This window comes from Grampus griseus (assembly GCF_964374135.1).
Source record: "Grampus griseus genome assembly, chromosome: 11".
In the NCBI taxonomy this organism is placed as follows: domain Eukaryota; kingdom Metazoa; phylum Chordata; class Mammalia; order Artiodactyla; family Delphinidae; genus Grampus; species Grampus griseus.
The window spans coordinates 4,312,347-4,324,193 of NC_139005.1; the positions used below are offsets into that span (position 1 = coordinate 4,312,347).

The 11,847-nt window shown below is 53.3% G+C and overlaps 1 protein-coding gene across 1 annotated transcript; it reads right to left on the minus strand.

The window, feature by feature from the left end:
- Positions 1 to 641: 641 nt before the first annotated feature.
- Positions 642 to 11,316, minus strand: FGF6 (fibroblast growth factor 6; the record flags this gene model as incomplete). Its single annotated transcript, XM_082667089.1, has 3 exons — positions 642 to 876; positions 9,922 to 10,025; positions 10,971 to 11,316. The coding sequence occupies 3 exons, from the start codon at positions 11,314 to 11,316 to the stop codon at positions 700 to 702; spliced, it is 627 nt and encodes a 208-aa protein (XP_082523215.1). The 3' UTR covers positions 642 to 699.
- Between the last annotated feature and the right edge of the window lie 531 nt (positions 11,317 to 11,847).

Genomic DNA, 11,847 nt, shown 5'->3' on the forward strand with positions numbered 1-11,847 from the left:
ACCCTTTCCTCCAAGAGGGGGATCCCTTCTCCCCCAGCCTCCCTGACGATGTGTCCCAGTGTCCCCAGAGCCCTCACACGCAGGATGCCCAGAGTACCTGCCCACTCCTTCTGCTCAGCAGCTAAATCTTACTGCCTGTCACCCTGCCCTCCCTGCACTTAGAGGACAGCTGCTGCCCCCACCTCCATGCAACCCGCGCAGTCAGTGGCCTCTGAATGGAAAGGTGATTGGAAAGAGGCAGAATGGGAGCACGTGTCAATCCTGCTGGGTTGACAGGTGACATTCCTGCAGGCAGATTCCTGAAGCGATGACCCCGGGAGGAAGGAGCCTGCTGTTCCGAGATGCCTTGGTTCTGACGATATATACCAAGATGTACAGATACGCATCAGCACACACACACGCTTCCTCCCTGCCTTCTCCTGTGTCCAAGGTCCCACCCCCCAAGTGTCTCTGGACCGTCTTTCCTCAGATGAGGTCAGAGCATGGGATCCATTGCCATTCTAGGATGCCGGCTGCAACCCCTCGCTTGGGTGGGTCACGTGTCATGGGGTCCGGTGGCCAAGGGAACCGACTCAGGTCCCCCCAGGCATAAAAGGAGCCCGAATAGGGTGGCACGGGGGGAGGGGGGAATTGTTCACTTGTGCAAAATTCCAACAGAAAAGACATTGCTTTCCACCTGTGAGCCTTCCTTCAGGGTCCTTATATCCTGGGGAGGAAGTGAGTGACAGTCATGATCGGGGACACCTTGCTGCCCCGCTTCACCCGCCCGTATTTGCTCAGCGCGATGTAGGTGCCTCGGTACAGGTCTGACTCGTAGGCGTTGTAATTGTTGGGCAGGAGGGTCTCTCTGAATTTGCACTCCTCTTGGAAGCTGGGCTGTGAGAGAAATGGACAAACGGCAGAGCATCAGTGATACGTGAGGCCCAGCAGGCACGTCTGCGGTGGGTCCCTCGCTTTCCCATGTCAGACAGCCTCCAGGAGCCCTGGGCCATCCTGGGTGAGCAGAAACATGGAAGCTGAGAACAGGGGAGCCTTAGCTCTCATGGTCCCCCCTCCCCTCCCCTCCTTCACGATGAGGAAGCCCAGGCCCGGGGATGGGGGTGGACAGCCTGTGTCACAAGGGGGCTGGGGGTTCTCCTGACTGCCAGTCCCGGACACTTTCTCCCAAGAACAGGGATGATGGTTTATTCAGAGAAAGGACCAGGGAAGGATAAAAGAAGCTGTTTTCTCAAGTCCACTGCGAGAGGACCTAGTGCGGCAGGATAGAGAGCTGGGGTTTGCCTGGTGGCTCTAGCTGTTTGACCTTGGGGCAGGCGCCTCCCCTCCCAGCCTGATTCCCTTTTCTGCAAACCATATGGTTGCGGAGCGTTTGCGGGGGGCGGGGGCGGCGAGTGGAGGGCGAGATGCATGGCTTCCTAAGTCCTTCCCAGCGCATCTGTTTAATATGGTCACTGTCTCTCCACTTGTGTTCCCTCACCCTGTCTCTCCCAGTTTAAGGGCCAAGTTTGCTGCCCCTTAAAGGGGCCCATTCTCGGATTTGACTTTGAGCCCAGAATGGGGGGCACTGGCCTCAGTTTTTAACACCACACGAACTGGAGCAAACTCTCCACACAACTTGAATCTTGCTTCTTCACTGAACAACATGCCCAGTGCCTCCTGGGCGTCCACAGGTCGCCAGGGAAGGGCAGGGACAGAGATGGCGAGGAGCAGCAACTTTTATGGGGGAAAGAACCTGGTTCCCTCTGTGACCAGCAGTGCCAAGGACACATCAACAAGTTCAGCCCCAGTAAATCACCCAAGTCTTCCTTTATTCCTAGAAAAGAGAGCCACTTCCTCCCAAGCCCACCCGGGTCACTGCCCCGGACTGGAGGGGTTTCTGGGCTTCCGATGGGGGTCGCTCCCTGGGAGCCAGGAAGCCTGGGATCTAGTCATTAAAGAAATGTAGAATGAAACCGAAACAGAGCTGAGCATAACACCCGACTCCTTCCTGCCGACTGAGGCCATCGGCTATAAAAAACCCACTCAGTGGCTAAGCGGCTGTGCTAGGGGTATCGCCTGACCTTCTTAAAAGGAATTATACTATGAGCACCTGGCCTTGTCAGCCGTAGGGTGGACGAGAGCCTCTTCCTGTTATGAACGGAGGAGGATGAGCCAGCTCCTCGGGGCTCCGAGTGGACCAGTCCGGCAGCACGGAAAACAGTGCACCATCCCAGGGGACTCCCGGATCCCTGAGACAAGGACTGTGTCCTGTTGAGCACGTGATGCTGAATGAATGATGGTCTAATTGGAATGGCACAGCCACCCACGGATGCCCCTGCAGGGGTGGCTTCTCTCTGATGCAGCGAGAGCTGGCAAGGGACAGGCGACGTTGTTTAGGAGACACGTCGGGTAGTACCAGTCGCTGGTCCCTTCTGCCCCAGCTGAATGAACGCACCCTCCCTTTCCCGCTCACGCCCCTGGGTTACTGTGTACAGAGCACCTTCCTGTGATGTTAATTTGCTTGAGATGACCCTGTGAGCTTCCACCAGCCACATCAACTGGCGTCTGAAGACCATGCCAGGAAGCTCTGTTTTCACAAATTTTCATCTCCCTTGTTATGGGTGCTCAAAAACACTTGTAGAATGAAGAAAGGAATGTCCCAAAGTAGGAAAAAAAAAACTCATCAAAATAGGCAAAGAGCATGTGACGATTCACCTCTTACACAGCTGTGTGAACTTGGCAAATGATTTTACCTCCGAAGCCTCAGCTTCCTCATCTGTAAAATGGGAACAGTGAGAATAATTCCGTCCTCGCCCTGGAGGGAGCATTCATTGAAATAATGCATGGAGAGTCCTTGGCATAATGCCTGGCCCACAGTAAAATAAAAAATAATTTGTATTGCCATAGTGATGCTTCTCCAATTGATTCATGAGTTAGTTTAAATTAAAAGCACTAAAAGACTTTGTCTTACCCAGAATCATCATTCCTGTAAAACTTGCTGTGGGTTGCAGGACAATTTACCTTCTAAGTCCTGCATTTATTGCCTGAGTGGCAGTAGGAGGTGAGCCTGGGGGAGGAGGGCACAGAGCTGACTGGGCTCCGGCCCCGCACCCCTGGGGCCTCTCTGGACATGGGGGGTCGGGGCAGCCACAGGACCTAAGGCTGTTGATGGGCAAAACTCTGGAGAAACAGCACAAGGGAAAAATAAAGTTGGGATCAATGGTAAAAGTTGAGTAGAAGTAATGATACATGGATTAATAGTCTGGTGTGGATCAACTAACAAAATGCAGTCCAGAAGTAAATCCAAACAGGAACATAAAATAAAGGTGGATCTGAAATGAACATAACATACAAGTGGCATTTCCAATCACTGGCGAAACGTGGTGTCGGAAGAACTGGATGCTATCTTTAATAATCATCATCATAATAGTAATAATAATAAAGTTTGATGTATGATTTTATTCCTAACACTAAAATAAATTCCAAAAGGAACAAAGATTTAAATGTTAAAAAGAGAACCTTAAGGGGAGTTCCCTGGTGTCTGAGTGGTTAGGATTCCAGGCTTTCATTGCCAAGGCCCGGGTTCAATCTCTGGTGGGGAGACTGAGACACCACAAGACGCGTGGGCACAGTAAGTAAGTAAGTAAGTAAGTAAGTAATAAATAAAGTAAGTAATAAAGTAAGTAAGTAAATAAGGGAGAGAAAGAGAAGAGAACCTTAAAATAAGTCAGAAAGGTCTTTCTAAGTAGGACACAAAAAACTAGAAAGCATTTTAAAAACGAAGATGAATAAATTAGACTTCTGCTTGGAAAAGAATAATCACCTTAAACAAAATAAAAATATAAATAGCAAACCGGATTAAAAATATTTACAATGCATTATATTTTGTAATATATTTTGCAATAGATTGAATTTTGCTACTATATCCAGAACCCTGAACTCACTGAAAAATGGACGTTTATGAACAGACAGTTCACAGAAAAGGAAATACAAATAGCATTTAAACATAAGAACATGTGCCTAACAGAGAAACATCAACCATAACTGTGTGATCACATTTTTAATTGTCAGGTTGCAGAAAGAACACTGTTTGACAATGGGCTTTCATTGATGAGGGCAAGGGGACTAGGAATTCTCATTTGTTGTCTGTTGGTGTGTATATTGTTATAACCGCTATAGAGAGAAATTTTACAATATTTATTAGAATAAAATAATAACTACAGCTTTGGATAGGAATTCCACTTCTAGGAATTTATCTTACTGGTTCACTCCCACTCAGGTACAAAAGTCATGTACGGCGGCATCATTTGTAATAGTGAGAGACCAAAAACAACCTAAGTGTCTACCAGGAGGGCAGTGGTTAGCTCGGTGATGGGAGAGCCACCCAATGGAATACTCTCGGCCATAAGAAACAGAACCTCCTTGCGCACGGATTTGAAACGGTCTCCAAGGCATGTTGTTCAGTGAAGAAGCAAGATTCAAATTGTGTGGCTAGTCTGCCCCGGTTCGTGTGGTTTTAAAAACTGAGGCCAGTGTGAGAACATGCACAGGGACATTGGGACTTCCTGGGACGGTAGGTACACAGGGCCTGGCAACAGTGGCTGCTCTGGGGAGGGTCTGGGTGGCTTCAAGACAACAGTGAGAGGGAGACTTCATTTCCGTGGTATATTCTTCGGCACGTTTTCCCCCTTAAACCAGGTCCATGTATTACCTCGTCATGTTAGTAGATTATTGAAAACGGGAAGGGAATTCAGGATAGAAGATGGGCCAGAAAAGGGAGTGAGAGAACCTTTGCATCAGAGACTGGTCCGTTCTCTCCCCCGGGTCCTGTCCTTCCCCCTGTCCATCCCCTGCTTCTCTCCCCTCTGTTCTAACTGTTTATGACCCTGGAGAGCAACCTGCCCACCAGTTTCCAGGAGACTTCATTTCTGATCTGGATGGTGGTCAAGGGAGAGGTTTCGCGTGTGGTTTGCAAACTCTAGAGAGGAATGCAGATCTTGGGGCGAAGGACCTGGGGGGAGTGGGGGGTGGGGGAGGGGAGGAATTGAGCGATTGGGACCAGAAACTCAGGGCATTTGCCCCAATCCTCTGATCTAGAATGTGTCCAGTTGAAGAATCCAGCCTTTGCTAAGGTCTGAGTCTCCTAAAACACATTTGTTTAAATGTGCAAGACAGTGGTTGCATATACACTGTGCTTTGTTCTCTGATGGTCAGATTTTGATTATTCAACCCCCAACCCCAAATTTTCAAAAAGTTTCCGACCTCTGTTTCTTTCCCTAGCCTACCTCACGTCCCTAGCCTTCCCCCGAATTCTGTGTCCATCTGCAGTGAGAAAGGAGAAATGGGTGAAGTTTGCTATGGAAGCCTCTCTACCTCGCCCTTGCCCGTTCCTCCCCGCACCCCTCTCCACCCCATCCTTGGTGTTCAGGTGGCCACGCGGCTGGGGGCGAGGCCAAGACCATGGCCCTGAACTGCCCCCTGCAGCCCGATGCTCCACTGCCCACACGGAGGCTCGAGCTGGCATCAGGACCAGCCCCTCGATTCATCTCTCCATTCGTGCCCCTGCGCTGAGTCTCATGGCTCAGGAACGTTGGCTCCTGAGCTCTGCTGAGAAAAGCCAAGTGAACGACATGTTAATAAAAGCAGCTACCGTATATTATGACTTGAACAAATGAAAAGAATTCCCCCAGATCACATTGCCTGGGCCTGCCGGGTCCCAAGCCCCAGCATGACGATGTCTTCAATTCCACATAGGTCTAATCAGACTTATGAGGACCCAAACTCTCGCATTTAGCTCTCGCAGTGGAGAAGGGCGTTTTGCAGGGGGGTACATACAGGGGTGTCTCTCGGCGTGAGTCACCTCTGGCGGAAATGCCCCTTAGAGTCTGCGGTGGACCAGACATCCATCCCATCTTGTCTTTGGTCAGTAGGTCACCCGGACTAATGAAAGTGTCTTTTTATCTTTAAAGTTCTTCCTTCTAGGCCTGCCCTGGGCCACTTGCCCCCGTTACTCCTGGCTGCGTGTGTGCATGGGAGCTGGGGAGGGGTGTGGATGGGTAAGGAGGCGGGTGGTGAGAAAAAACCAGAAAACTCCTTGTCCTAAGACCCTTTCCTCCTGCAGTCCCTGACTGCTACTTTTCTGGTCCTTAGCTGAAATGGAGAAATAACATCTCCCGGCTCTGAAGACATCTGTCTGTTCTAATCCCCGTTCCTAACACACAATCGCACCAGCAATTTAGAAGTGTCTGAAGATGTCTCCACCAGGCCTATCGTGGCTCCTCATTTCTGTATCGCTCTGGGTAGCAGGCGGGCTGCAGACAAAGCTGTTTGTGAGACCGTCTGCAGGGTCCCCCGGGCCCCTCGCTGTAGCACCAGCCCCTCCCTGCTCAGGGGTCCCATCTCCCGGCCCTTCCACATAGTCTAACACCAGGGACCCTTTGCCTCATCCCCTCAGGAATGCGTTCTCCTCTAGGGGAGGGGTGCAGCTAACTGAGCGAGGGAAAGACTTGGTCCTCCCCTCCCCAACTGTAACGTCCTAGGTAATGGTCAACGGCCTCTGTGGATGAAACAAATGCTGTGCTTTGCCAGTTGTCATAGTACTATTGATGAAAAGCACGGAGACACAGTTCTAATTAGTAAAACCAAAATCGCTCAGAAGCGTAACCGATTCTAAAGCACAGGGATTCTCACAGAACCACTGCCAGGTGGAGATCTTTGATTTTTATCTTTTAAATTTTAAAAAGATCAAGGAGACTGGAACTCACTGATTCCTGCCTCGGTCCACATCAGAGAGAGCAGAGAGAGGTCTGGTCTCAGAGAGGGTCACAGACTTTGCCCGAAGTAAGACAGTAGCTGGAGGGTGGGCGGGCAGGAGCTGGAACCCGGCTCCTAGTCTGCACACCAGGTGCGCTTCTGCTGCTGGCCTACGGGCATCACCTGCTAAACCTGGAAGCAGGTTTGCACACAGCCCTGATTCACCTGAGACCCCGGAGACCCACGGTCACATCTGCAAAGTGAGGATAAAGGCCAGATGCACCTCCCAGGGGTGCTGGGGGATAGTGTGCTCAGAAAGCATCCCCGGGGCGTCTGACAGACAGGAGGTGCTCAAAACAGTGGAGCTATTTACACTGTCGAAACACTGCCACAGGCTCTGCACCCCTCTTTCCAAGGGATGAGACCTGCGGGAGGCACCTAGGTGGGTTTTCCTGGCTCTTATTTTCCTACCTTGCCCCTGCTCCCCCCTCCTTCCCCCCCAGCATGGTTCCCCTCCCCCCAGGAGAAACCCCACTGAGGGGCCATAGCAGCTGAGCCACAGGGAGGGGAGGCAGCTCTTGGGGCTTAAAGGGAAATAGTGTGAATGAAATCATCACCCAGTGGGAGTTTTCCCAGCTCTTTGGATCAGGAGGCATTGGATTTTAGACTGTGATAATGGCCCCTGGGGGGCGTAGCAGGGAGTGGATAGGTGGTTCAGAAGCACCTGGTGCCAGGGCTCGGGGCGCCAGGGAGGGCAATCTCCGCCTCCAAGAAGGTGCCTTTGGGCCAGATGCTCCCGGGTGTGTGTGTAGGGGGGGGGGGAGATTGGGGTGTAGACCGTGGGCGGGGCTTCTCCTACGGAAGCCCCCGTTTTCCAGGACTCCTCTCCTTTAGTGAGCCCTGCGGACCCCCTTTGAAGTCATCTGCCCAGGAGTGAGGGGTCAGGGGCGTCACCGACATCAGGGGTCAGCCCACACTTCAGAGTTGCCCCCTTCCTCGTGCTCCTGGAACGTTCTATCCACCCGCAGCACTCTCGCTGTGAGGTCCCCTGTTCCCAGCCTCCCGGCTTCTCCTACGGGGACCCCAGGTGTCAAGTGGGAAGTGGATGCATCGACCTTCTCTTTGCACCCTTTCCCCAGCTCACAGTTCAATCTCTTTCGGGATAAGGAGAAAAAAATACTAAATAGCTTGTTAATGAAGGTGGCAGAGATAAGGGTTGATGTAATTTGTGCTTCCTTCCAAAAGATTCACCTTGCGTAGAACCCCAGAGCCAACAGCCTCCGTTCCTGGCTCTGCAACGAGCGGGATTCCAGGCACTACGCCGGCTGCAGGGAAGGGGCTCTTTGGGGCGACCCGCCGCACAGAGCGGGCACTTACTCCACCAGGGCCTCCTTGGTTCCAGCTGCTTCGTCCTCTCCATCACATACGCAGAGAGCAGTGAAAAGGGCGTCTGAGAATCCCAATCTCATGGCTGTTTCATCTCCCAGCAGCCCTCAGCGCTAGTGTAACCCTGGGGCAGGGAGGATTCCTTGCCCTCGGAAAGCCAGGTAGCCTGGTGGTCCCTAGCCTGCCTGCACCTCAGAAATATCTGGGAAACTTAAAAAATAAAAACAAACCGATTTGCAGGTCCCCATTCCAGCCCTACTGACTAAGCATCTCTGAGGAAGGCCCCCAGAGATCTGGACATTTAACAAGTTACCAAGGTGATGGGGATGCAAATGGCCCTCCCACAAGACCCACCTCTAGGAAAGAGGGGTGCAGAGCCTATGGCAGTGTTCAGACAATATAAATGACTCCCCTGTATTGAGCACCTCCTGTTTGTCAGGTGCCCTGGGGATGTTTTCTGAGCACACTATCCCCCAGCACCCCCAGAGGTGCATCTGACCTTCATCCTCACTTTGCAGACCTGGCTCTCCCAGGTCTCAGGTGAATCGGGACTGTGTGCAAACCTGTCTCCGGGCTCGGCAGGTGATGCCTGCAGGCCAGAAGGAGGAGAGCATTTGGTGGTACAGACCAGGACCCTAGTTCCAGCTCCCGCCTGCCTCCCCTCCAGCGCTTGTCTCCAGAGGCCCACTGATTCTAATGCACGTCTTGTCTCCACGTAAACGAGCCCAAATGGAGAGGTGCTAGCACTGCAGATCACAGGCCGAGGCCACTCGAGCACCCCGTTTGGGTATTTCACAGCCCTGGTCTGTTGGGACAGCCTCCCCGGACCCCAGCACCGATCCCAGACGCCCCTGTTCACATTCGGATCCTGTCTGTCCCCACGCAAAGGTAGAACAGCCCTCCAAACCCTCCCCATAAATGGCCACTCTGCTATTCCTTGACCACGGCTCAGAGGTCTTCCTTTCTAACCTTATTTCTGCCGAAAGCACACCCAGTTTCTTTGCCTTCGTAGGGACGCTTTCCCAGCCCGTATTTTGCAATATGCCAAATTATGGGCTGAGAGACCCAGGAACGAGGGGGTCAGAGAGGTCAGAGATTTCGGTAAATATGGAAGTTGGTGAGGTTAACCAAAGTGCTAGCATTGACACCCCCCACCCCGCCCCACCAGGGATGACCTGTGATGGGAGAAGGCAGGGGGTGGGATCTGGGGCCAGCCAAGAGAGTCTTATATCCCCTAGGGGAGGATGCTTCTCCAGCTCTTGGGATCAGAGACCAGAGGACTTAAAACCTTAAAGTAAAATGTCCACGCACTGATGAAGGCGAGGAAAAGAGCTTCGTGCTGTGCTCCAGGCTGGGGGCCTCGGGGGGTGAGCCGTGGGAACAGCGTGCCCAGGCTGAAAGACAGGCCTGCTTCTCTGGGCCTCTCCTGCTCAGGACCTGACCGTAAGCCTGGACAAACAGCTTTATGCCAGAACGTGGGTTTCCCTCGGACCCAGAAGCCCTCTGAGCTACGGTTTCTGTCTTAAACGACCTCAGCACATTTAAGCCTGCACCGAGGCAGGGTCAAGGTGAGTCAGGGGCGGTGGGTGGGATCAGGGAAGACATGGTCCAGCGCACAGGCTGACTCACCGTGCAGCTAAGAAGGTATAAGCCCTTCACTCGCACCAGCTCCTTCCACAGCAACCCCCCGACCCATTCTAGATAAATATTCACGCCCCCTTCAAGATTTTGCATTATTTTCTTCAATTGCGTAATCTTCAGGCCTCGTACAGCCTGAAGCTTCCCCTGGCCTGATGAACTCACCGTGGTGTATAATCTTCCTTTACTGTTCATGGCAACGAAGAGGGCACTTTTCACCCCAAAGAGACTCACCACGCCTCGCTCCACTGTGGAAATCTCCAGCAGGCCTGACAAAGAAATGGGAGCTGCATTACCCCAGGCTTGTGCAGATCACAGCAGGACGCCAACCTAAAGGTGACCCTCCAAGGGCATCTAGGCCCGTCCCCCTGCTTCTAGAAAGTCAGACCCTCCATCACCTCCACCCTTGATCTCACTGTAGGAGATCGGCTGCCAGGCTCGGCCAGTCCTGCTACAAATCCAGCTCTGCAAGGGAAAGTGCTGACGTCAGAGTTAGAGTTCGCAGTGGCCACTTAGGCATCTACCTAAAGTCAGCTTTGAATCTGGGCTTCATCACACCACATCACTGACGTGGGTAAAGGAAGTGAATTCTGATTAGCTTTGTAACAATGTATACGCCTCATGTTTCAACAAATAGCCCATCTAATCTTGCAAACAAAAAAAATCTTGCAAACGCTGGATCCTGCAGCCCTACACCCTCCTGGGGAGAGCCCATCTAGGCAGCAACCCATCAGCTTGTAGGACAGAGGGGGCAAGTTGAAATAAAAAAAGGATGTGCTTCAGCTGGAAATTTTGCAAACAACTTGCCTTTCCTCTCAGAGAGAAGAGCTAAATAAAAAGCGGCATGTGTCTAATTCGGTCCCAGCATCCTCAGCGGTTCTCCCAACCCTTGTTTCATGGCTCCCCCAGGTTGGGGGTTCCCTGTGGTCCTACAAGGCCCTGGCTGGGCCCGTAATGCTGAAGGAATTAGTGCCTCAGGGGCTCTGTGGGGTGATGGCAGAAGACACCAGGATGCTCGGACCTCAGCACACTTACGCCTGCACGAGGCAGGGTCAAAGTGAGTCAGGGGCGGTGGCTAAACTTATGGGCATCCGTAAGAATAACGCTTCCCCCTTCATAACAGGGCTCCAGGCACCAGGGCGAGGCCCCTCCATCCTTTACCCCTGCTTGAGCCCCAGCCCCCAGCTTCCCAACCGGTTGCCACCGGCACTCACTGTAGGGGTTCTCCTCGTGGGTGCCGCTGATCCGGCCGTCGGGGGGCACCTGGAGGTGGAAGCCGATGCCCACGTTGCAGTAGAGCCTCCGCTGCCGCTTGATCCCCACCAAATAGCCGCTTTCCCAGTTCACGCCAGCAACCTCTCCAGCCAGCCCAGCCCGAGACCTGGACAGCAGGGTGCCCCAGCCCCTCGAAGCCAGCAGCGTGCTGTTGGCGCGGGAGCCCGCAGGGGAGGGCACCACCATGCCCACGAGGACGCCGAGGAAGACGAGAGCCCGTAGCGTGCCCTGCAGACGTCCTGCTCCCCGGGACATAGTGATGAGCTGCCTCTGTCCCAGGGCCATCCACCTTGCCTCTCAGGCACGTGGTCGGAATTAATGGCCCTAAAAATACCGCCCTTCTTGTTTTCCTCCCCTCCGCATGGCGGCAGGGGCTTATTTTTGGAAGGCAGTTGAAGGCTGCTGACATGAAACGAAAGCCTGCTCTGGGCACTCGGGTCTGGAGCAGAGGGACCCGGGCTGAGCCGCGGCCGGTACGGACCATGGCTTGGGGACGCGGTCTAGCTGGCCCGCTCACTCCGACCCGAGTTGGTTCTGCTCGATTTGACCTATCTTTATAGTTCAGCAGCCTGGCCCGCCCCGCCGCCCTTCATCACCCTGACGTCAGCTGGCCTGGCTCACTCATCCAGGGCTGTAACACTAACCTGCTGCTGGGCCTGGCGGCCTCCCCAGACCCCCGGCACCCAGGGATGCTGGGAGCCACTGTCATTCCAACTATGAAGCAGGAATGAAGTGAGCGGCGAGCATCCCTGAGGGGAGGGAGGAGTTGGCCAGGGGCCCCGGGCAAGAGGGAGGCCAGAGGCCACCCAAGACCCA